Genomic DNA, 23,087 nt, shown 5'->3' with positions numbered 1-23,087 from the left:
CCTTGAGGTTGGAAGAGGAGTTAGAGACCTGGTTCCCCAGCGAGGAGCTTCCCCGCTTGCCTCCAGCGCCTTCAGCTACGCTCCCGTCCGTCTTCATGGAGCCTTTGTCGCCGGCCGATCGACGAGTGGACCCACCAGTAACGCGGCGCGACTCAGACCCTGGCGGACCCCCCACCTCTGATACCAGATCTACAGGCGGGGTGGTTGGCACCCAAAGATCCCTTGAAAAGGACAGCCCTAAAAGAACAAGTCTCTGCGATGCTGGCGAAAGGGGCAATAGAACCAGTCAAAAACCCGGGTCCAGGGTTTACAGCAGACTGGAGACCAGTCATAGACCTCTCAGCCCTCAACAGGTTCGTGTGCAAGACCGACTTCAAGATGGACACCCCGAAGTCGGTCCTAGCGGCCTTGAGGGAAGAGGACTTCATGATGTCCATAGACCTCAAGGACGCATTCTTCCAAATCCCTGCTCACCCCTCCAGCAGGAAGTACCTAAGGGTAAAATGGGGTACCCAAACATTGCAGTTCAAGACCCTCTGCTTCGGTCTGTCCACAGCCCCTCAGGTCTTCACGAGGGTCTTCACAACAGTCTCAGCCTGGGCACACGAACAGGGCATCCGCCTGATTCGGTACCTGGACGACTGGTTGTTACTTTCAGCCTCGGGAAGTACTGAGGGAGCAAGGCGCAAAGCTCCTGCAGTTCTGCAACGTCCTGGGTATCATCATCAACCTGGAGAAGTCCCAACTGATACTCTCCACCAGGATGAACTACCTCGGAATGGTCCTGGACTCCCGGTTGGCGAGAGCCCTTCCGCGGAGAGACTGGACAACTTAGATCAAATCCTCCAGCCCTTCCTGTCAGGCCAGCCCAGGAGAGCCAAGGACTGGCAAAGACTGATAGACCACCTCGTGACATTGGAGAAGCTGGTCCCCCAGGGGAGGCTCAAACTCAGAGGAGTACAATGGAACCTGAAGGAGCTCTGGAACCAGAGAGACCCCCGCACAAGGTGGTCCCAGTGTCCCCGGAGACGAAGGAAGTCCTAGAGTGGTGGCACGACAGATCGAACACCCTCAAAGGAATGCCCTTCGCAGCTGACCCTCCAGAGATGCTTCTGTTCACGGACGCATCCAAGGAGGGTTGGGGTGCTCATCTCCTCTACAAAACAGCAAGAGGAAGATGGTTAGACGAGGAGAAGAACCTGCACATAAACGTGCTAGGAATGATGGCAGTGCGAAGAGCGTGCCTAGAGTTCGTCCATCAGCTCTGAGGAAACACCGTGGCGCTGATGTGCGACAACGCCACGGTGGTGGCTTACATAAAGAGGCAAGGAAGACTGAAATCGAAGGAGCTGTGCGACCTCACGATGGAGTTACTAGAATGGGCCGAAGTAGAGCAGATCAAGATCTCAGCCAGATTCATTCCAGGGAAGAGAAACGTCCTGGCCAACGGCCTCAGCAGAATGGGTCAAGTGGTAGGGTCCGAGTGGTCCTTGCACCCGGAAGTGACCAAGACACTCATTCAGAAGTGGGGCTTGCCAGTGATAGACCTCTTCGCCACGAGACTGAACGCACAGCTCCCCGTGTTTCGTTCTCCTGTGCCAGATCCGGAGGCGGCGTTCGAGGACGCCTTCCAACACCCTTGAGACAACCTCGACGTTTATGCCTTCCCTCCCTTCGGGATGCTCAGGCAAGTCCTCAACAGGGCGAGGCGAGCGGACAACCTGTGGATGACTTTGGTAGCGCCCTGGTGGCCGGAGAGAGAGTGGTTCGTAGATCTAAAGGAACTGGCGCGCCTTCCACCTTGGCCCCTTCCGGACAGACCAGACTTTTTCCGGCAACCGCACTTAAAAAGGTTCCACGAAAACATTCGATCCCTCTGCCTTCACGCGTGGAGGTTATCAAGCGCCTCCTGAGGAAGGAAGGATATTCAGCGAAGACAGCAACAAGGATGTCAGGGTACCTGAGACGTTCGTCAGCTGCAGTATACCAGGCAAAATGGGCTACCTTCACTAAGTGGTGCGTCTCGAAGAACATCAAACCGTTGCAGGCCTCCATCCCGGAGATAGCGGACTTCCTGGTCTATCTCAGGGACGAGGTAAACATGTCCATCCCAGCCATCAAAGAAATCCGGGCTGCCCTGGGCCAAGTCTTCCTCCTGAAGGGCATCGACCTGGGTACCTCCAGACATATCTCGATGTTCATCAAGAGTTTCGAGCAATCGTGCCCCCTCAGGCCGTTAGGGTGCCCCAGTGGGACGTGGCTAGAGTCCTGAAGATGCTGTCAGAACCTCCCTTCAAACCCCTAAAGGACATCTTGGACAGAGCTCACCCTCGAGAGTTTTTCTGGCATCAGCAAAACGGGTAGGGGAGATTCATGGACTGTCGTACGAGGTATCACACTCGAAGGGCTGGGGTGAAGCTACCTTCAGGTTCGTACCATCCTTCGTGGCCAAGACTCAGAATCCAGCAGTTTGGGACCCCAAGTTTGAAGGATTCTCAGTGCCGGCAATCCCTCGTTCGGACAACCCAAGGGACTTGCTTCTGTGCCCTGTCAGGGCGGTACGGAAGTACTTAGAAAGGACAGCCAGACTTCAACCCGAAATCAAGTCTGTTCGTCTCCTCGGGACTAGTAAAGAAGCCAGTCTCCAAGAATACAATCTCCTTCTGGCTACGGCAGGTGATCATGAGAGCCTACAGTAGTGCAGGGGTTCCTCTTCCGGGGAAGCCCTGACCCCACGACATTAGAGGGCTAAGTACTTCGTTGGCCTTTGAGAAGAACATGGCAGTGGGCCAAATCCTGAGGGCAGGTACATGGTCTAGTCAATCAACCTTCACAGCTCACTACTTAAAGGATTGTTCGAGGAGGTCCCTGGATGGATTCTCGGTCCCGTCATTTCCACGCTCAAAAAAATTTAAAGGTGTAGCCCCGGGAAAACCACAGGCAGTAAGTCCAAGAGACACAGGTTCCTTCCTTACCCCCCTTTTTCCCTCCCTGAAATGACCCTAAAATCCTTTAACTCCCATGGGATATACTGTCAGTGAAAGAATACTACTATAAAGAATTCTCTCACAAAATCCACCAATGCACTTGATAAGGCACTGAAACCGGCAAAAATGCTAGGAGATGGCTTCACCAATATGACTTCTGAGGACGTGAAGGACCTGATCGAGGACCACTCAACTTGTTAACCCTTTTACCCCCAAAGGACGTACTGGTACGTTTCACAAAAGCCATCCCTTTACCCCCATGGACGTACCGGTACGTCCTTGCAAAAAAATGCTATAAAAATTATTTTTTTCATATTTTTGATAATTTTTTGAGAAGAGAATGAGACCAACCTGACCTCTCTATGACAAAAATTAAGGCTGTTAGAGCAATTTAAAAGAAATATACACCAAAATGTGCTGGGAAAAAAGTAACCCCTTGGGGGTTAAGGGTTGGAAATTTCCAAAAAGCCTGGGGGTAAAAGGGTTAAAAGATAATTAGCGGCAGGACATGACAAAGATGGCAAGTGCGAACGTGGAAGATCAAGAAGAGCCAAAATGAATAGACAAAGTTAACTTTTGAAAAAAAAAGGTAGAATAACTTCAAGGCATCGCGGAACATTAGGACCCCAGATGAGTTGTGTGTTGCAGTTTAGAAATGCAATTGCTGGAGCCATGGAATTTTATAAAATCCTCCTTGCATAGAAGAGTAGGTAGTGTCGACAACTGCAGATCACTATAGAGTACTGTATTCCTCACCTACAAAGAAAAAAACCTTGCCTTCAGCAGAAATAAAAATAACACTTGATGATTGCTTGAACTACATCCACATGAAGGGCAAATGCAAGGCAGACTTGCTAATTGGCGATCACGAGTGTAGATGCCATTGTAGACAAGTTATTGGGTTGGAACGTAATACCCACAATAACCAGGGAATTACTGTGGTTTTTAATGAACAAAGTTATTATACTGATTAGAACAAATTTTGTATCTACCTAATTGATATCTTGTTTATCGATACAGTTGCTCCTTAAGATCAATATCAGTCCCCTCTCATAATAAATGACATAACAGAGCACCAATAAAAGTGTATGGTTAGAAACTTAAAACTACTGTACAAGATAAAATGTAGAGTAATTTACAAGATATAGATTTTTCTTCATTTAATCTTCTTGAACTACAATTCATTGGACAATTTTCATGACCAGATCTATAAACTGTACAATACCTTAAAATCAGGCATTTTTCATTTATTTACACATGATCAATTAGTAAAACAGCTGATGCACTGCAGCATGAAATTTTCTGATCTAGTCATTGAGAAACAAATTTTCATGTTACAGTAAACAAATTGAAATAAATTCTTGTTACAAAATGCTTAACAAGTTGACTGATTATAAATATGCACAACCTCATCAGCCATAATTTTTAGTTTCCACAGTTTTACATGAAGGATGTTATAATTTTCCAACCATCAATTTTTTTCTTAAATCAAAAAGATTACCTTCCAATCTGGAATATTTTTAAAAGAAAAAGTAGCCAGTTCTTTTTTACATAATCAATTGTTCTTTACATCTGTGAGAATTTGAATGCTGAAAGACCAAGAAATTAATCACCAATTGCCACCTAAAATAAGATAAAGGTCATCCCTTTCTCATGAGTTCTTATTTTTTCTAAACTAAACAGCAAAAACCACAAATGAAAGTCACGAAAGTGAACACACTAAGTACTTCTAAGATATGTTAAATAACCTATCCCACTAACAGGAAATTTTCTTTGTAAAATGTAAATTCAGCTTTATATTTGAAGACAAACTGAAAATAAGTCATAAAACCACATCCTTTTATGACGCCTTAAAAAAAAAATTGTTGAATAAAAAATACTATGAGAAAGAAGGTAACCTTAGAGTTCCACAAAAATATACAAATCTTATTACTAATAATTAATTTCCTAAATCATGACATGATATCTTTCATGGTAATTTATTTAAAGCACCAGAAATTAAATTCCCAAACCACCTAGTCTACTAATTTATATAAATATTGGAATATTTGAAAATTGCATAAATATTACACAAAGTAAGTTATCATTCATTACCTAAAGCTGTACATGAAATTTCTTATATATTATGAATAAATCCAAGCATCAAAATATAAAGAACTTGCCAAGCAAGACATTGCACTAATACAATTCAATATTTTCATCAGCATGCACCAAAAAATAAATTCTTAAAAATTACCAAAGAACCATTGGGACTTCAACAGTTAGCATAAGAATTACAGAGATATTCTACTGATCGTAAGGGTATTTACAAGGTCTTCAAAAATGATGTATTCTATTTAGAACAAATCTGGAGGAGAATAGACATGTTTCAGGAAGTAGACATGGAAATGTGGGTACTTCACATATAAATTGGGTGGACAAACACTTAAAATTCCGGGTATTATAGCTGGATTTTAAACCTAAAGAATTTAATTTTACTGTAAATGCAGTTCCAGCCAGTTGTATTTCTGGCCTAAAAGGTTGGACCAAAATAAATTTTCTAGAGCAAAAACTAAAAGTAGAAAGAAGCTGAACAGCTAAGATTACTTCAAAGGAAACATAGATTAATGCTTTCATCCCCCTTTCCCAGTTTAACAATTCTAAAGTTTTGTAAGTAATCTATAAATCCTCAAAGGATCTAACATACGCTTACTTTCTATCCAACTTTGTACGATGGCCAAACTTTACCTCGGAACTGATGTTGCATACATATCTACCTATCCAGAACATATACTGGATATCCACCCCTTCTGTGTGTTCTGTTCCATTCATTTTTTCTTTTTTTTGTACTCTATACTTCGATAATGTTACAAGCTGTTAAGACCAGACATAATGTGCCGTATACTTCCACGTATAAGATGACCTGGTTATAATCCGAAAATTCACCCCTTAAAATTGGGGATTTGTCTTATACAACTGATATGAAAATCACACCTTGAATTCCAAGTGATGTTTATTAGTAAGCTAGCTTGGGCCTCGGTATAATTTTAAAGATACATACATACATATACCAAGGCACTTCCCCCAATTTTTTGGGGGGTAGCCGACATCAAACAAATGAAACAAAAAAGGAGACGTCTCCTCTCTACGTTCCTCCCAGCCTGACAAGGGACTCAACCGAGTTCAGCTGGTACTGCTAGGGTGGCACAGCCCACCCTCCCACATTATCCACCTCAGATGATGCTTCATAACGATGAATCCCCTACTGCTCCTACCTCCGCGGTCTTCCAAGGCAACGGAGGAAGCAGCAGCCCTACCAGAACTGCGTCACAATTGCTCGCCATTCATTCCTATTTCTAGCACGCTCTCTTGCCTCTCTCACATCTATCCTCCTATCACCCAGAGCTTCCTTCACTCCATCCATCCACCCAAACCTTGGCCATCCTCTTGTACTTCTCCCATTAACTCTTGCATTCATCACCTTCTTTAGCAGACAGCCATTCTCCATTCTCTCAACATGGCCAAACCACCTCAACACATTCATATCCACTCTAGCTGCTAACTCGTTTCTTACACCCGTTCTCACCCTCACTACTTCATTCCTAACCCTATCTACTCGAGATACATTCCTTAGACATTTCATCTCAAACACATTCAATTTCTGTCTCTCCATCACTTTCATTCCCCACAACTCCGATCCATACACCACAGTTGGTACAATCACTTTCTCATATAGAACTCTCTTTACATTCATGCCCAACCCTCTATTTTTTACTACTCCCTTAACTGCCCCCAACACTTTGCATCCTTCATTCACTCTCTGACGTACATCTGCTTCCACTCCACCATTTTCTGCAACAACAGACCCCAAGTACTTAAACTGATCCACCTCCTCAAGTAACTCTCCATTCAACATGACATTCAACCTCGCACCAACCTCCCTTCTCGTACATCTCATAACCTTACTCTTACCCACATTAACTCTCAACTTCCTTCTCTCACACACCCTTCCAAATTCTGTCACTAATCGGCCAAGCTTCTCTTCCGCGTCTGCAACCAGTACAGTATCATCCGCAAACAACAACTGATTTACCTCCCATTCATGGTCATTCTCGTCTACCAGTTTCAATCCTCGTCCAAGCACTCGAGCATTCACCTCTCTCACCACTCCATCAACATACAGTTAAACAACCACGGCGACATCACACATCCCTGTCTCAGCCCCACTCTCACCGGAAACCTATCGCTCACTTCATTTTCTATTCTAACACATGCTTTACTACCTTTGCAGAAACTTTTCACTGCTTGCAACAACCTTCCACCAACTCCATATAACCTCATCACATTCCACATTGCTTCCCTATCAACTCTATCATACGCTTTCTCAAGATCCATAAACGCAACATACACCTCCTTACCTTTTGCTAAATATTTCTCGCATATCTGCCTAACTGTAAAAATCTGATTCATACAACCCCTACCTCTTCTAAAACCACCCTGTACTTCTAAGAACGTAATAAAAGCAGTGGTTTCGGTTTTAGGAGGCGTGTTTAGCAAAAGCACAATATAAAATCGCCTTTAATTTATTTTGGATGTCTGAGTATACAGTAAAAGCTAGCCTATACTCTGCTGATAGTTTTGTAATTCACCAGTCTTTTTATACAGCATACCTAAATTCATTAAAATTAGCCCTAATTTTTGACCTTGTCTTATCTGAAGGTCGTCTTATATGTGGAAATATACGGTTATTCAGAGATATCTATTACTTTCGGATTAAATAGAGTATTTGTTTTTGCACAGGTTTTAATGCAAGAAAGCAAATATATTTTAATATGAAACTGTGTTATGCTTATCCCTTAAGTCTGTGGATTCCTAAACTATTGAAAAGGACAATTTCCCAACAGAGAATATAAAGTTAAAATAATGCCCAAAATATAACAAATAGTACACAAGCAGTGAAATTCACCATAATTAATTTCAACTGGTCCCAGAACAAATGCATTAAAAGCCAATATGCATTATGAAAGATGTAACAGATGAGAAAGATTAATACATATTCCAGGTTGAATATAACACATAGTTCACCATGAAGAGCAACAAAAATTAAACACGCACACAACTAGAACCTAACAGGGAAGCAATACTGTACAGTACTACATATACTCAAGTCTACTTAGAGGGCCAAATAGCTCCAAATATTCAATCATTGACATGTAACAATTTTGATAATAAAATTACTTAATTCTATACTCACATGCTGTTCATATTGCTTCTCTCTCAAAGTAGGCTAAATTATCGACATCTAACATGAAACAAAAAAAATGTCGTTTTCTTTCCCCTCCAAAATTAAACCACGGTGCTCTAGTCTTGGGTAATGCCATAGCCTCTGTACCATGGTCTTTCACTGTCTTGTAGCCAACAATTCCTGTTGGCACGGTCCTTTCCCTTGTTTGGCCCATAGGTGAGTTAGAGATCTCTTGCTTGAGGATACACTCCTGCACACTATTCTATATTGTTTCTTTTCCTCTTGTTTTTTTTTAAGCTTTTATCCTCTTGTTATTTTCAACCTTTTATAGTTCATATACAAAAGATTTATTTTAATATTATTGTCCTTAAACTTCTCTTGTAATTTTTCCTTGTTTCCTTCCCTTGCTGGGCTATTTTTTTCTGCTGGAGCCCGTGGGCTTATAGCATCCTGCTTTTCCAACAAGGGTTGTAGCTTAGCAAGTAATAATAATAATCCTGTACTATTATTCCTCGCTCAATGTATTAAAATCATATGGCAATGCATGCAATAGTCGTGTGTGAATAACAATAGCCTTTGTATTCAGTCAAAGTCAAAACAATAACCTATTGACCTTCCTATAAGATTGCCAGGCAAGTATAGAAATGTCTATTAATATTACTAAAATTCTGTTTACTTAAATGAACTTCCCCTGGCATTCATATTGCCAACTGTTACATTGAGAAAAATGTGGGGCAGTGAAAGAAAGCTTTAGGAAACCTCAAGACTTATACTAATTAAATTTATACTATTAAATCCTTCACCCTAGATTTTTTAACTAAACGTTAAAGATGTCTGGTTTCAGTTCCAGTTCCATCAGTATAGATGCTCACCAGAACGTCAGCCGAGCAAGCCCAACCCCGCCCTCTGGTGTCCTAACACAACAGTGGCCTCCCAAGTAAACAGCTTAAACTCTCGGTCCCAGGCAGGGATCGATCTGCTGCCATGCGAATGCTAGGTAAACACGTTACCACTGTACTAGCCAGGAAAATGCAAAAATTTAAAAAACAAAAGTTAATTCAAAAGAAAACTCCAATTTCACTATATTACCAAATGCTACCATATAACCCAAATTCCAGAAATTCTTATAAACTAGGTTTCTTTCAGATAAAACTGATCAAGTACTGAACAATTAACAAAACTTTCGAAAGAATGATTCTTGTAACTTCAACTTTCAAGTGCCATTTAACCTGGATCTTTGTATCTTGAAATCCAGTGAAAATGTAGAGCCGACAGTTTCATGACTATGCGAGGGGTTTGCAATAGAAGCACCTGAAGTAATTAGAGAGATAGAGGCTCAACGAGAGGCAACAGACTCTACTACTGCGTACCAACAGAAACCTTACCGACTGGCACACCAGAACCACAAGGCACAACTTTGGGAGTTAGCCTAGGATTCAAACTAAGAATCAAAACCTGTAATATTATAATGAACTAAGTCTTCTCTCTAGCATATCCCAAATTTAAAAAAATGATATCCTTTCATGACTAGAATCTTTATTGTGAACACAGCTACTGATGATATTTCTTTCCTGCATACAAGAAGCTGAGAGGAAACTTAAATAACTCTCACAAGAAGACATTTTAAACCAGAATAAGACATCCCCCTTGGCATAAAAGTTTTCTAAACACAAAATCACAATCTGAACAGCAATCAACTATGCATTATCACAACAGCAAGGCAACAACAGAACTTGAAGAAAAAGGTTATAGTTACAACACACCGCAAAATGATTTCAATAACTCGCCAGAGGGGTAGGGCAACATTAAAAGAAAAAGGGAAATTTTTTAGTTTTCAGATAAGATGTCAACAATTAAGAAAGCTTCAAAAACGAAGCAATATGAACAGCTCCTGTAAAAGACGAAGATCTAGAAGGCAGCTTTCTAAAGAGATGACCAGTTTCAATACTTTCTCTCTAAACAAAGAAGTAATGATGCCACAGCACATTGCCTAAAGATGTACAGTTTAAAACTCTCAAACACATCTTGAAATTGTGCCTTGGCAAAAAATAAATAACCTTCAGCAATTCAACGATGGTAGCAGTTTGAAAGCTAAATCAAATAGTTCTCAAGTACATTTACTTGAAATAACAAGCCAACAATTTTAGTGATAAATACAGAAGTGTGAATTAACCCTTGAATCAAGAAATAATGTGTTAAAGGACTTTTATGACTTTGATTATTACAAAGATGAATATAGATATGTGTAATTTGCATTCTTATATTCCCAAACATCCCAAATGAATCTTGGGAATACTAGAACTCCTTAACAAGAACAAATCTAGGGAAAAATATAAGTCGACCATATATCTACATATATTTACAGGTGTTTCCCTAAGAGTTCAGCACTGTTATATTAGAGATACGTACTTGATACTTTCATATTCTGCAAACAACCAAATCTACTTTTATATACTCTTCTTACCTGAGTCAGCAAAGATTTGCTGTAACATTAAGAAAATCAAAACATCTAAAAGTCGGGATTCAAGGCGATCAATTCCAGTGCATGCATTTTGTAAAATTACCTAGAGTTTCTGCAGTGTACAGTTGCATTTATTCTGCTGCTGCTCAAAGTCAACTCTGCAAAAAATTTATATGTATGAATCTAAACGAACCAGAATATAAAATAAGATTAACAAAATATCTAACTTCATTTATTTAAATTACAATAATTAGAACCCACACAATTTCCCTACTAGAAGCATTCGTTAATATTCCAACCAATATAAAAAATGAGGTTAACATAATATCTAACTTTATGTATTTAAATTAGAATAATTAGAACCCACACAACTTCACAATGAGAAGCATTCATTAATTGTCCAATACCTATTCATAATGTACAGGTTAGGATAAAATAATTACAAGCAAATCAAATTTGTTATAATGTATGCAGTGATCAAGATATAAAAATCAATAAATAAGAAAAACTACTACAAACAAAACTGTTTTCCAAATACGGACAATTTCCAACAATGTCTTCACCATTGCTATTAAGTAAAAGGTTAGCCAGGGCACAAGCCACCCATTGAAATACTACCGCTAGAGTTATTGGGTCCTTTTACTGACCAGACAGTACTACATTGGAGTCCTTCTCTCCGGTTATGGCTCATTTTTCCTTTGCCAACACATACACCGAATAGTCTGGCCCATTCTTTCCACATTTTCCTGTCCTCATGCCCACAACAACACTGAGATTATCAAACAATTCTATGCTCAAGGGGTCAACTACTTCAATGTTATTGTTCAGTGACTACTTTCCTCTTGGTAAGGGTAGAGGAGACTCTTTAGCTATAGTAAGCAGCTCTTCTAGGAGAAGGACACTCCAAAATCAAAACAGTTATCTAGTACTGGGAAGTGCCATAGCCTCTGTATTGTATTTTTCCACTATCTTGGGGTAGAATTCTCTTGCTTAAGGTTACACTTGGGCACACTATTCCATCTCATTTCTTTTCACCTTGATTTTTTAAGTGGTCATAGTTTATATATAAAAGATCTATTTTAATATTGATACCTTTCTAAAAATATTTAATTTCAATTGTTCATTACATCTCTTGCAGTTTACTCATTTCCTTTCCTCGCTAAAGTATTTTTCCCTTTTGGGGCCCTTGGGCTTATAGGATCCTGCTTTTCCAACTAGGGTTGTAGCTTAGCTAGTAATAATAATAATAGAAACCGGTGCAGTTGATGGAATCAGCATAAAGCTGCAATTTGTATTAGGCATGATTAAAGCAAAAATAATATAATAAAGGTTTTTTTTTTTAAGTTTTTGATTAAAACATTGCATAAACTTCTATCATCTCTGTATATAATAAAATTATTATAAATGAGAATTCTGTAACAATAGTATATAGAGTATTTACAAACAAAATTAAAAACAAATACTGTACACAAGAATGACTAGGAACATGTAATACTGATTAGTAATTTATTTAATAATGGCAGATAATACAACCATGTCATCACTTCATTACATATGAAGGCACTTATGAACAAAATCCAATGAATTTTCATCAAACAACTTTTCTCAAAAGGTAATCGTGTGATTTTAAAAACCCTATACCTCTCATAAAACAGCAGTGACTGCCTGCATCTAAATCATCAAATATCTCTTCAATCAGTAGCGAGGCATATTCATGTTCTTATAGGCCTTTCACAAAGAAATTATCTTCCTTAAAGGTAAAACTAAAGCAAAATAGATATTAACCTGTTAAGCGTCACCCACGTAATAATACGTTCATTCCTTTAATGGGATATTACATTCATGACTTTACACACCTATTTCAAGTTGTCAGTCCCGTAATAATACGTTTACTTGTATAGTAAGTATAGGAACACCAATAGGCAACACTTTTAGCAAATGTGTACTGTAAATGGAAATTTATATGCTGTCTGGCAACTTTTTTCTGAAGGTCACTTGACGTTAGAAAACTGGTTTCCTTTCAGTGCGCTTCAGGGGTTCGTGCAGAGGTGATATGTTTTTCTTCTCTCACTGAGCAGCCTAAAGAGGAGGCATATTTCTTTAGATGAAATAAAAGAAATACTAGACAGAGTATGATAATGATAACTAAAGAATAACACTGTATAGATGTATATTTTTCATTCAGTATTAAGTAGCCTTTTGAAAAAAATATTATTAATGTTTTTTGTTCCATCATTTAATTAATATTCCTACATTTTACTATACTGTATGAATTATAAGCATAGAAATTCATATCAACTTTGAAAAACTATCATTAATGAAATGACTGCTAACTGCAAAAAAAAAAAGCATGACAGTATATTAGCAGTAAGGTGGTCCTGAGGGATGTTTAACAGGTTAATAAAGTTAGATAACTTGGTGGAACAGGACCACAGGGTTGGGAAGAAAAGTAGCATCTCTTGGGTTAGTGGATGAGTGATTACAACTCAAAGTAACAATCACAGATGAAGAGGCCTAGACAGGCAACTAATGGGCTAAGTCAAAGGAGGCTGACATTTCCTTATTAAATCTAGAGGATCCAGAGGAGGTACCTCCCAGTGTGATAAGACAATCAGATGATATTCAAAGCTTAACTGACGGAGACTAAAGCATTTTCTTGTTATAACTGGAGGATCCATTAGAGGTATCTTCCATTGTGACAAGACAATTGGATGAAACTCACAGCTCAACTTATGGAGATCAAAGCATTTCCTTGTTACAACTGGAGGATGCAGAGGAGGTACCTCCTAGTGTGACAAGACAGTCAGATTATACTCTCAGTTTAACAGAAGTTGCTGGTGAAGGTGACCAAAGAATCTAAAGATGCAACTCCTTGAAGTCTTGATAAGCAATGCTTATCTTTCTGGGTGAAGAAACACCAACACCACAGCTTATGACACAATACTTATGGTTATGGCAGCCTACTGGAAATGTTCCAGCCTGGCAATATGTTGGACAGGAGTTCGAGCCCCGTTCAAGATCGATAGTTTCCGCAGCCTCACCATCCTTGTGAGGAAGTGATGTGGGGTTTGGGAGAGCCTTGTAGGTCTACCTACCGAGTCGTCAGTAGCCATTGCTTGGCCGTCCCTGGTCCTAGTTTGATGGAGAAGGGGTTGGGTGCAAATCATATGTGTATATGATCAGTCCCTAGGACATTTTCCTGTCCCTTGCCTCTGCCATTCATGAGTAACCTTTAAACGTTAACCTGCTGAAGGGAACTCAACTGACTTCAGCTTCTGTGAACTTGTCAAAATATTCCCAGTCAAGCTTGTAGTGTGTTCATGTCAAGGATAACAAAAAAAAGTTACAAACTTGACCAGGAATATTTTGAAAAGTTCATGGAGGTGTATTGGCACTCGCCAAAAGTAGATATTTGACCAAGCAAACTATTTAAGGCCAGTGTACAAAACACACATCATCCATCATGGTAACCCAAAAATCACTTAAATAACAAAACTATATAAGAGGTCAAATAATTGGGAAAGTAAACAAAAGCACTTACTGTAATTCATAAAGAGAAGACATCAAAGAGAAAAGTTAAGATTAATAAATTAAAAGTGGACAAGTGAACGATGCTAGATAACCTTGGAAAATGGATGACTTTGACTCCATTAAGTGCCACATATATGTGAGAACAAGTAGATAATACTACTGTACTGTGCACAGTAAGATTTTTGTCTTTAGATTGAAATAAGTTCAGTGTGATGGAATAAAACCTCCCAGGGAAGTACAATATATGATTGATGAAATTGTAATAACATGCATGACTCAGGAGTCGGTTTAAATTACTTTACAAAAATACACTACAGTAATAATCTGAAAGTAGACAAACATAAGACTTAATTACAATAGCATATTTTTAGTCAAGAAATAATCTACATTAATCTTGCAGGAAATCTAAAATTCAACTGATAACTACCTGTGCAATAATTTACAATGCAAATTACTACATCACAAAAGGAAAGCTCATACCTTATTCTACCATAGCGGCCATACAAAATACTTCATCCTCAAGAAAAGCTCAATCAGTTCCTGGTGCTATATTGTCATTCCAAAATATAAAGCGTCTGCAGGCATAATCCTCCTAATCATGACTACTGTACTTGCAGTGTCGTCTACTGCAAAATGTAAACTGATCTTTGCATAGCCATTGTTTCTATTCCTTTTTGTTGCTGTCACATAGGTTAACTATAGTTAACCCTTTTACCCCCAAAGGACGTACTGGTACGTTTCACAAAAGCCATCCCTTTACCCCCATGGACGTACCGGTACGTCCTTGCAAATAAATGCTATAAAAATCTTTTTTTCAGATTTTTGATAATTTTTTGATATAATTCAGGCATTTTCCAAGAGAATGAGACCAACGTGACCTCTCTATGACAAAAATTAAGGCTGTTAGAGCAATTTAAAAAAATATATACTGCAAAATGTGCTGGGAAAAAAAATAACCCCCTGGGGGTTAAGGGTTGGAAATTTCCAAATAGCCTGGGGGTAAAAGGGTTAAGCTACAAGTCTAGATTCTTGGTTTAATTTCCTCTAATAATCACATCTTACAAATCCTTTGGGTGAGCCATATCAAAAGTTTCAAAATGGGATTCTGTCATGATAATTTCCTAGGAATGACAAACTCACAACAGGTAATTTATGTGATACTGTATACACTATAATAAAGTTAATGCTACCATTGAAAATTTACCTTTTACTGTTCTGTTGAAATATCAATTTCAATAATATATTTAATCCTTACAATTATGGGTCAAGTTAAACAGTAAGCTGGTTAGGGAATTGTTAAAACTAAATTTCAGACTTAAAATTTCATGTTTCAAATACAAATGCAGAAAGCATACATATATAATAGTATTTTATTTATGACAGGGGAATAACTTCTTTGGTCATAAGTGCTACATATGGTCCCACTAGGAAGTCTTTCTATATCAACAAGGAATATGATGGCACTTTGCCTCATGCCATGGAGCACGAAGGCACATACTGTACGATTAAACGGAATTTGCAACTTTTCAAGCATCAAAAACTGTCTAGGAACCATAAAATAACTCCCAAAAGTCTGAGTAGGTTGTACGACGTGAGTTCATAGGTGGTGGGTTAGGATATGCTATAGGAGAAATATTAAAATTGTTACGAGGAAAGCTTCCACCAATGGTGAATTTGTATGAATTTGTAGCAGTGTCAAAGACAGGGGATTGCGAGGAAAAGCAAAGATTAGAGCGCTCTTTGACCAAAGCAGTCCTAGCATGCATAGCCAACAGGTCCTTTTTATAACTGGCCATCAGCTGAGAAATGAAATGCAAGAAATAAATTACTATAAACCAATGCCCAATAAACACATTTACTGTACATATTTCTTATCAAACAAGCTAAAGTATTTTGCAAAGTATTATCTCTCTCTATTTCATTCAATAAAGCTGTAATGAAATTTAATGAGTACTGTATCATTACTTATTTTTTTATATATCTTTATACAATTTTGTTTGATAAAAGCATGAACAATATATTTTGTAAACTTGAAAGCAGCAGAAGACTTAAATAAAACACACTAAAAGAGCAAAACTGTGAAAGAACCATAGCATTTAAAAAGCAAAGCAGAATTCATTACAAAACCTACTAGCATAAATGGCAAAGAATACACAATGTATAGGAAAACAACAAAATAACAAACTGACAAAGTAAAACTAATAAGCATGACCATGGAAAACAAAATATTTAATATTAGAAATTTAGATTTCTTAGATTAGCATCGTTCAAATCTCCTCCACAGAGCTTTTATATTTTATTCAATTCACATTTCTTAAATCTACCTAAGGCTTTATTCTTTGCCGTTTCACTGGGAATGCAACCAGTAGCCAAAACCCAAAAAACTTATAAATAACAAGCCAAGTTTTGAGCCAAACCTTATCATCGAGAGACTGAGATTTCCCACTCGAATGGACGAGGACCTTCGGACGTGGAAAACTGAAGGTGTCACCAAAAATCTGTTCTAATTCACTATCGGTACTCGAGCCGTCGGGAGACGGTTGCCAGGAAGTGCCACTACAAAGAAAAAAGTAGTGGTTTAAGAATAAACCTATAAATCAAAACAGTAATACGAACACTGATTTCCTTCAGTCTTCAAAAGTAAACCTCAGATTTCCAAGGATTACAAGTCTTCTGAAAAGGAATACAAACAGTTGAATTAACAAGTCTTCAAAGCATTTTGTTAGAGAGTTTGAGAATATCTGTATGGCACATTTTTTATCCTTTGTCATAAAAGTAGCTACTAAATTACTTACAAGTAACCATGCTATTACTGTGTCAGTTGGTAACAGTGCTTTTGTTTACATTCGGGATTCAGAACAGATGTGAATACCCCTAGCCTTTGGCTTTTATTTCCTTCGACTAAACACTAATGGATATATCATTAAGCTTGGACTCCTTCCTTTAATTTAAACTATCAGATTTGTTTATCATTATGCTTAGAACCCTATTTCAAAGCAAAAGCCAACTATTGCCTGTGGACCTGCGACTGGTATTTTCTTCTATTCATTTATCATAGTTAAGCATGACATTTATATTACATTGAGGACCAGAAAATGAAAAAGCTAATTACTGATAAATGAGGAAAAGATGGCTAGTTTGACTACTGGTAAATGAGTGTCCCATCAGTTAACAAAAACAGATTATTATTATTACTATTATTACTAGCCAAGCTACAACCCTAGTTGGAAAAGCAGGATGCTACAGGTCCAAGGGCTCCAAGGAAAAATAACCCAGTATGGAAAGGAAACAAGGAAATAAATAAACTACAAGAGAAATAATGAACAATAAAAATAAAATATCGTAAGGCCAGTCAAACTAAAATGGCTCTTTCATATATAAACTATAAAAACTTAAAAAAAAATAGAAGAGAAAGAAGATAGAATAGTGTGCCTGAATGTAGCCTCAAGCAAGAGAACTCAAAAATATTTCTTACCCATTAAAATTATTCTTCTGAACTATCATGACTGTCTTCTGGTTTCTTTCTAAGTCACGATCAATTGATGCCTCCTGTTCCACCTTCCTTCCAAACTTAAGGGGAGCAGATGTTAATGAGGCAATACCACTATTAAAGTGTTCGCTAACTCTGACCAGATTGACATTGTTTGCAGAACTGGGTTGATGGATTGGCAATGAGAATCCATCCCCCTTAGGTCCTTTCGCAAAGGTCCTTTTACCCGCCTGATTTTCAGAGACGGTGAACAAAACAAATGAACTGGGCGCGTTTCCTTCAGATGAAGTTTGCCTTGTGCGACTTCCATCAGGCACCACCATACTAGAACGAGAACTCACAGAAATCTTCTGGCCTTGCGTATACATCCCTTGGGACACGTGCTGAAAACAGCCACTTGGAGTGCGGACCTGTTTCGGTCTCATGGCTATGGTTTTTCCGGGTGGGTTGGCCGGCAGCACAGTCATGACCGTTGAAGCATCCTGTTCCTTCGAAGCTGCCGTCTTCGTGATCACCTTGATGACCTGAGTACCTTGAGATATAGAGTCGGTGACGGGAACAACGCGCGACTGACTGAAGCAGCTGGACCCTACAGCACCTCCCTTCACAATGATGACTGGACTTTTTGCATGAGCTTGATTCTTATAATTCTGACTAGACAATGACGGAACATCAATATGGGACTGTGGCACTGAAATGGTGTGGCTCCTCTCTGCTAGTGACATTCTTGGACACCCACAGGAGTCTCTTTTAAGATCCTAAAAACATTAAAGAATAATTAACATCAATTACCACTGACATTGAATATTGTGAATCTTTACATATAACATGTTTAAATATTTAAACTACAGTATTAGATAAGTCATCATTTAAAAAACAATGCCAGACTTGGAATAGAGTACAGGTAGAGTAAAAACAAATTTACTTTACAATAAACTACTACACAAGCATGAATTCTAACATAAAATATGAACTTTGAAATTAGGAGGGAGATTATTTGCACCTTTACCTAAGTATGTACTGTATATGCAGTGTAAATCAACTAACTAAAATGTATTATAAACATACATCAAAGTTGTTGTTATTATTATTTTTACTTGCTTAGCTACAACCCTAGTTGGAAAAGCAGAATGCTATAAGCCCAGGGACTCCAACAGGGAAAACAGTCCAGTGAGGAAAGGAAACAAGGAAAAGTAAAATATTTCAAGAAGAGTAACATTAAAATGAATATCTCCTATATAAACTATAAAAACTTTAGCAAAACAAGAGGAAGAGAAGTAAGATAAAATAGTGTGGCCGAGTGTACCCTCAAGCAAGAGAACTCTAACCCAAGACAATGGAACACCATGGTACAGAGGCTATGGTACTACTCAAGAGTAGATAACTATGGTTTGATTTTGAAGTGTCCTTCTCCTAGAAGAGCTGCTTACCATTGCTAAAGTCTCTCTTCTACACTTACCGAGAGAAAAGTAGCCACTAAACAATTACAGTGCAGTAACCCCTTGGGTGAAAAAAAATTGTTTGGTAATCTTTGTTGTTAGGTGTATGAGGACAGAGGAGAATACGTAAAGAATAGGCCAGACTATTCGGTGGGTGTGTGTGTGTGTGTGTGTGTGTGTGTGTGTGTGTGTGTGTGTGTGTGTGTGTGTGTGTGTGTGTGTGTGTGTGTGTGTGTGTTAGCAAAGGGAAAATTGACTGTAACCAGAGAGAAAGATCCAATGTGGTACTGTCTGGCCAGTCAAGACCCCATAACTCTCTAGTGGTAGTCTCTCAACAAGGTGGCTGGTAATTGACTTTACAATCCACTTGTAATATTCAATATAATTGGAAGACGATTATAACATACGTAGATAAGTAATGAGCAAAATTTCAACATATACTTATGTAAAAAATAAAGACTCAAAGTTCATGAACTTGAAAAAGCTAAAAACGAGAATAACAATTTTCCTTTTGCCATATTTCTCTACATGTAGTCATCCACTTACCACAGAGATAGGGACCAAGAAATGGGTCGTAATTCGATCAGTACATGTCTAACTTAAAAAGAGATTTTGACAAAGGAAAAATCTATTTCTGGGCTCGACCTGTGTCGCTCCGTGAAATGCTCCTTATAGCACCATTTCTAAGGCATAGTTATTGCTAAATATACCAGAGAAAAAAAGGATGCATGGAATGCCAGGAATAAACCCAGCTCGCTCACTCTATGAGTGTCGGTATAGTAAACTGGGGTGTGATAGAACCACGACCATAGGTCCCTCACCAGTTAGACCTCTCCCTCATCAATATCCCCTTGGTACAACGAGGTGCCGTCCTACACCCGTCTGCAGCCTCCTACTGTGACTATCCTTCCCCACCCCTACACCTCCTTACCCCTCAACCTCATTCCTCCATAGCACCAGCGTTGGTCAAACATGTTTTGCTTTGCTGTGTTGTTTTGTGCTTTTGAAGATGTCCGACGTTTTGGAGATCCCTGCTCGCAAGTTGAGTATTATATTTGTCTGGTTGGGATTTCTAGGTAGTGACACTCATTTAATCTTTTACTGTGTTGGTTTTTCTAATAATATCACCTTTTCGCTGCTTGTTCAGGTTCCCTTACGGGGGTTCGCTCACGGCCATTTTGGTGTTTCCAGATTTATTATGCTGTGTCATGATACTGTAATCATTAGTTTCATCAACATTTTCTTCCTGTATATAATTATTTCATTTTCTTGTTTCATAGGATAGCATATGCTTTATCAAAGCATGTTTGTATTCTATCTTTAAATTTTGGGAGCATTTTAACAATCAACAATTACTGACCTTTTTCTTTTGTTTACGTTTTGTTGCGATCAGCTGATCTCAAGGTCCCGCTACCGTAACGAGAAATGCGTACATACGAATAACGGAGCATTGTTTATATAATTTCTTAACTTATTCAAAATATCTTCATAATGAATATTGCAATGGCACCAATATGTTATAGAATATCATAGTTTTCATATACTGTAGTCCATTTATAGCCATTATTATTTATCACATAAATACATTCTCTCTTTTATTTCAATGTTAATTCCTTACATTTCTTTGGACATTATTAGAAATTCTTGCCATCTTTACACAATGTTTTGATAATAGGAACATTAATATCACTCATTAACGCATCAAATGGAAATAACTTTAACACATTGAAAGGAAATTACTTGATTTGCAGGCTCTCCTTCCATCAGAAATATGACGTCACCAGACTTACAGAGCTGTACAGTAAATTTATTTTTTAATTCATGGCGCGTAATTCAATCTCATAACTGATACAGACCACTGAAACACATGGCATCATTATTCAATGTTTTGATGATGGGAATGATAAGATTACTTGGCAACACATCGAAAGGAAATCACTCGGTTTGCCAGCTCGCCTCTTCCAGTAATATGACGTCACCAGACATATGACATGAACTCGACAAAGAGTGACTTGCGAAATATGTAAAGCCCCTTCTGTTTTCTTGCAAGAAATAAAAGAAAATACTAACTTAGAGAAAAATTATCTAATTTTCAAAATGTAAAAGAAAACATTACAGTACCAAGAAAATTTTTGTCCTATTAATGTATGGCATTTGTACATACATACATACATATACCAAGGCACTTCCCCCAATTTTGGGGGGTAGCCGACATCAACAAATGAAACAAAAGCAAAAAAGGGACCTCTACTCTCTACGTTCCTCCCAGCCTAACAAGGGACTCAACTGAGTTCAGCTGGTATTGCTAGGGTGCCACAGCCCATTTGTAGACTATGAAAAAGCCTTAAATTTTATTAAGTCTGTTCATGAGCATAGCAAATGCAAATTTAATGTTAATGGAGTCTTATCAATTGAATTTCCAGTGAATAGCGGAGTACTCCAAGGGAATGTATTGTCACCTATGTTATCATTCTAATGGATTTTGTAATGCATAGAAGAGTCAAAGATGGCAGAGAAGGATTGAACTGGATTGGTAATAGGAAATTAGCAGACCAGAGTATGCTGATGATGCTGTGCTTGTTACCAGACCACCACAAGATTTGCAATGGTTGCTTACCAGAATGCATGAAATATCACACAAGGTTGGGCTGAAGATAAATAGAAGAAAGACAGAGATGATGAGAATGCAGTATGCAATGAAAGATGAAATATCATTGGAAGGAGAAAGGATAGAGGTAGAATCATTTAAGTATTTAGGATCTATGATATCCAATACAGGGACTTTAGAATTAGAGTTTAGTGAAAGATTGAAAAAAGCAATCAGACAATGGCTATGTTAAATGAAATTTTGAAGTCAAATCACCTGAAATTACATAAAAAAATCAGACTATATATCAGTTTAGTGAGATCAGTGTTACTCTATGGACATGAGTTATGGTATGACAATGAAAAAATCTCCAATAGATTTAGTAGATTTGAGAACAAAGCCCTCAGAAGGATACTGGTAGTTAAATGGCAGGACAGGGTTAGAAATGAAACAATAAAAGAGATTACTCGAGTACCATATGTGGATGAGATCATGATGAGGGGTAGATGGAGATGGTTTGGGCATGCTTTTCGCACTCCCCAAGAGAGATTAGTTCACCAAACGTTCAGCTGAGCTCCACAAAGCAATAGGAGAGTTGGAAGACTCAGGCCTACATAGCTGAGGACAATGAAGTGCCAAGTGAGAGATAATGAATGGAGAAGTATTGAATTAAAAGCTCAAGATAGAGACGACTGGCAAAATCTAATCGAGGGGGAGATTATTATTACTATTATTATAAGCTAGGCTATAACCCTAGTTGGAAAAGCAAGCCAACAGGGAAAAATAGCCCAATGAGGAAAGGAAACAAGGAAATAAAACTACAAAAACTACAAAAGAATAAAAGAATCAATATAAAATATTTCAAGAATAGTAACATTAAACTACATAGATCTTTCACATACAAACTATAAAATCTTCAAAAAAAACAAGAGTAAGAGAAGTAAGATAGAACAGCATGCCCAAGTGTACCTCCCGTCAAGAGAACTCTAATCCAAGACAGTGAAAGGCCATGGTACAGAGGCTATGGCACTACCTAAGACTAAAGACAATGGTTTGATTTTGGAGTGTCCTTCTCCTAGAAGAGCTGTTTACCTTAGTGCAGTAGTTAACCCCTTGAGCGAAGAAGAATTGTTTGGTAATCTCAGTGTTGTTAAGTGGATGGGGACAGAGGAGAATGTGGATAGAATAGGCCCGATTATTCTGTGTATGAGTAGGTAAAGACAAAATGAGCCGTAACCAAAGGGATGAGCTGCCTGCAGAGGCAGAAGATTGGAACCGAGCTAGTCTGTGTTGCCTTGTTGTGGGTCTTGAAGTGCGGGCGATCATGATTATAAAAGAAACGTTCAATGCTGGAAGTGGTTGCTTGGA

The 23,087-nt window shown here is 38.5% G+C and overlaps 1 protein-coding gene across 3 annotated transcripts in view; it reads right to left on the bottom strand.

Annotated features, from left to right (window-relative positions):
• Positions 1-4,087: 4,087 nt before the first annotated feature.
• LOC137622326 (uncharacterized) overlaps positions 4,088-23,087 on the bottom strand; it is a 70,022-nt gene continuing 51,022 nt past the window's right edge. For 2 of the 3 annotated variants that reach the window (XM_068352904.1, XM_068352903.1), the window contains exons 12-14: positions 17,679-18,451; positions 16,621-16,759; positions 15,217-16,002 (exon numbers count right to left, since the gene is read on the bottom strand). In XM_068352904.1, the coding sequence (XP_068209005.1) occupies positions 15,748-16,002; positions 16,621-16,759; positions 17,679-18,451 (1,167 nt within the window). In that variant the 3' untranslated portion in view covers positions 15,217-15,747. Of the gene's footprint in view, positions 10,831-15,216; positions 16,003-16,620; positions 16,760-17,678; positions 18,452-23,087 lie in introns of those variants that run through there. The other variant, XM_068352905.1, reaches the window with a different exon arrangement.

The sequence above is a fragment of the Palaemon carinicauda genome, chromosome 29 (genome assembly GCF_036898095.1).
Source record: "Palaemon carinicauda isolate YSFRI2023 chromosome 29, ASM3689809v2, whole genome shotgun sequence".
Lineage (NCBI taxonomy): Eukaryota > Metazoa > Arthropoda > Malacostraca > Decapoda > Palaemonidae > Palaemon > Palaemon carinicauda.
Note: the sequence above shows the minus strand (reverse complement) of the source record. Positions and strands in the feature narration are given on the sequence as shown.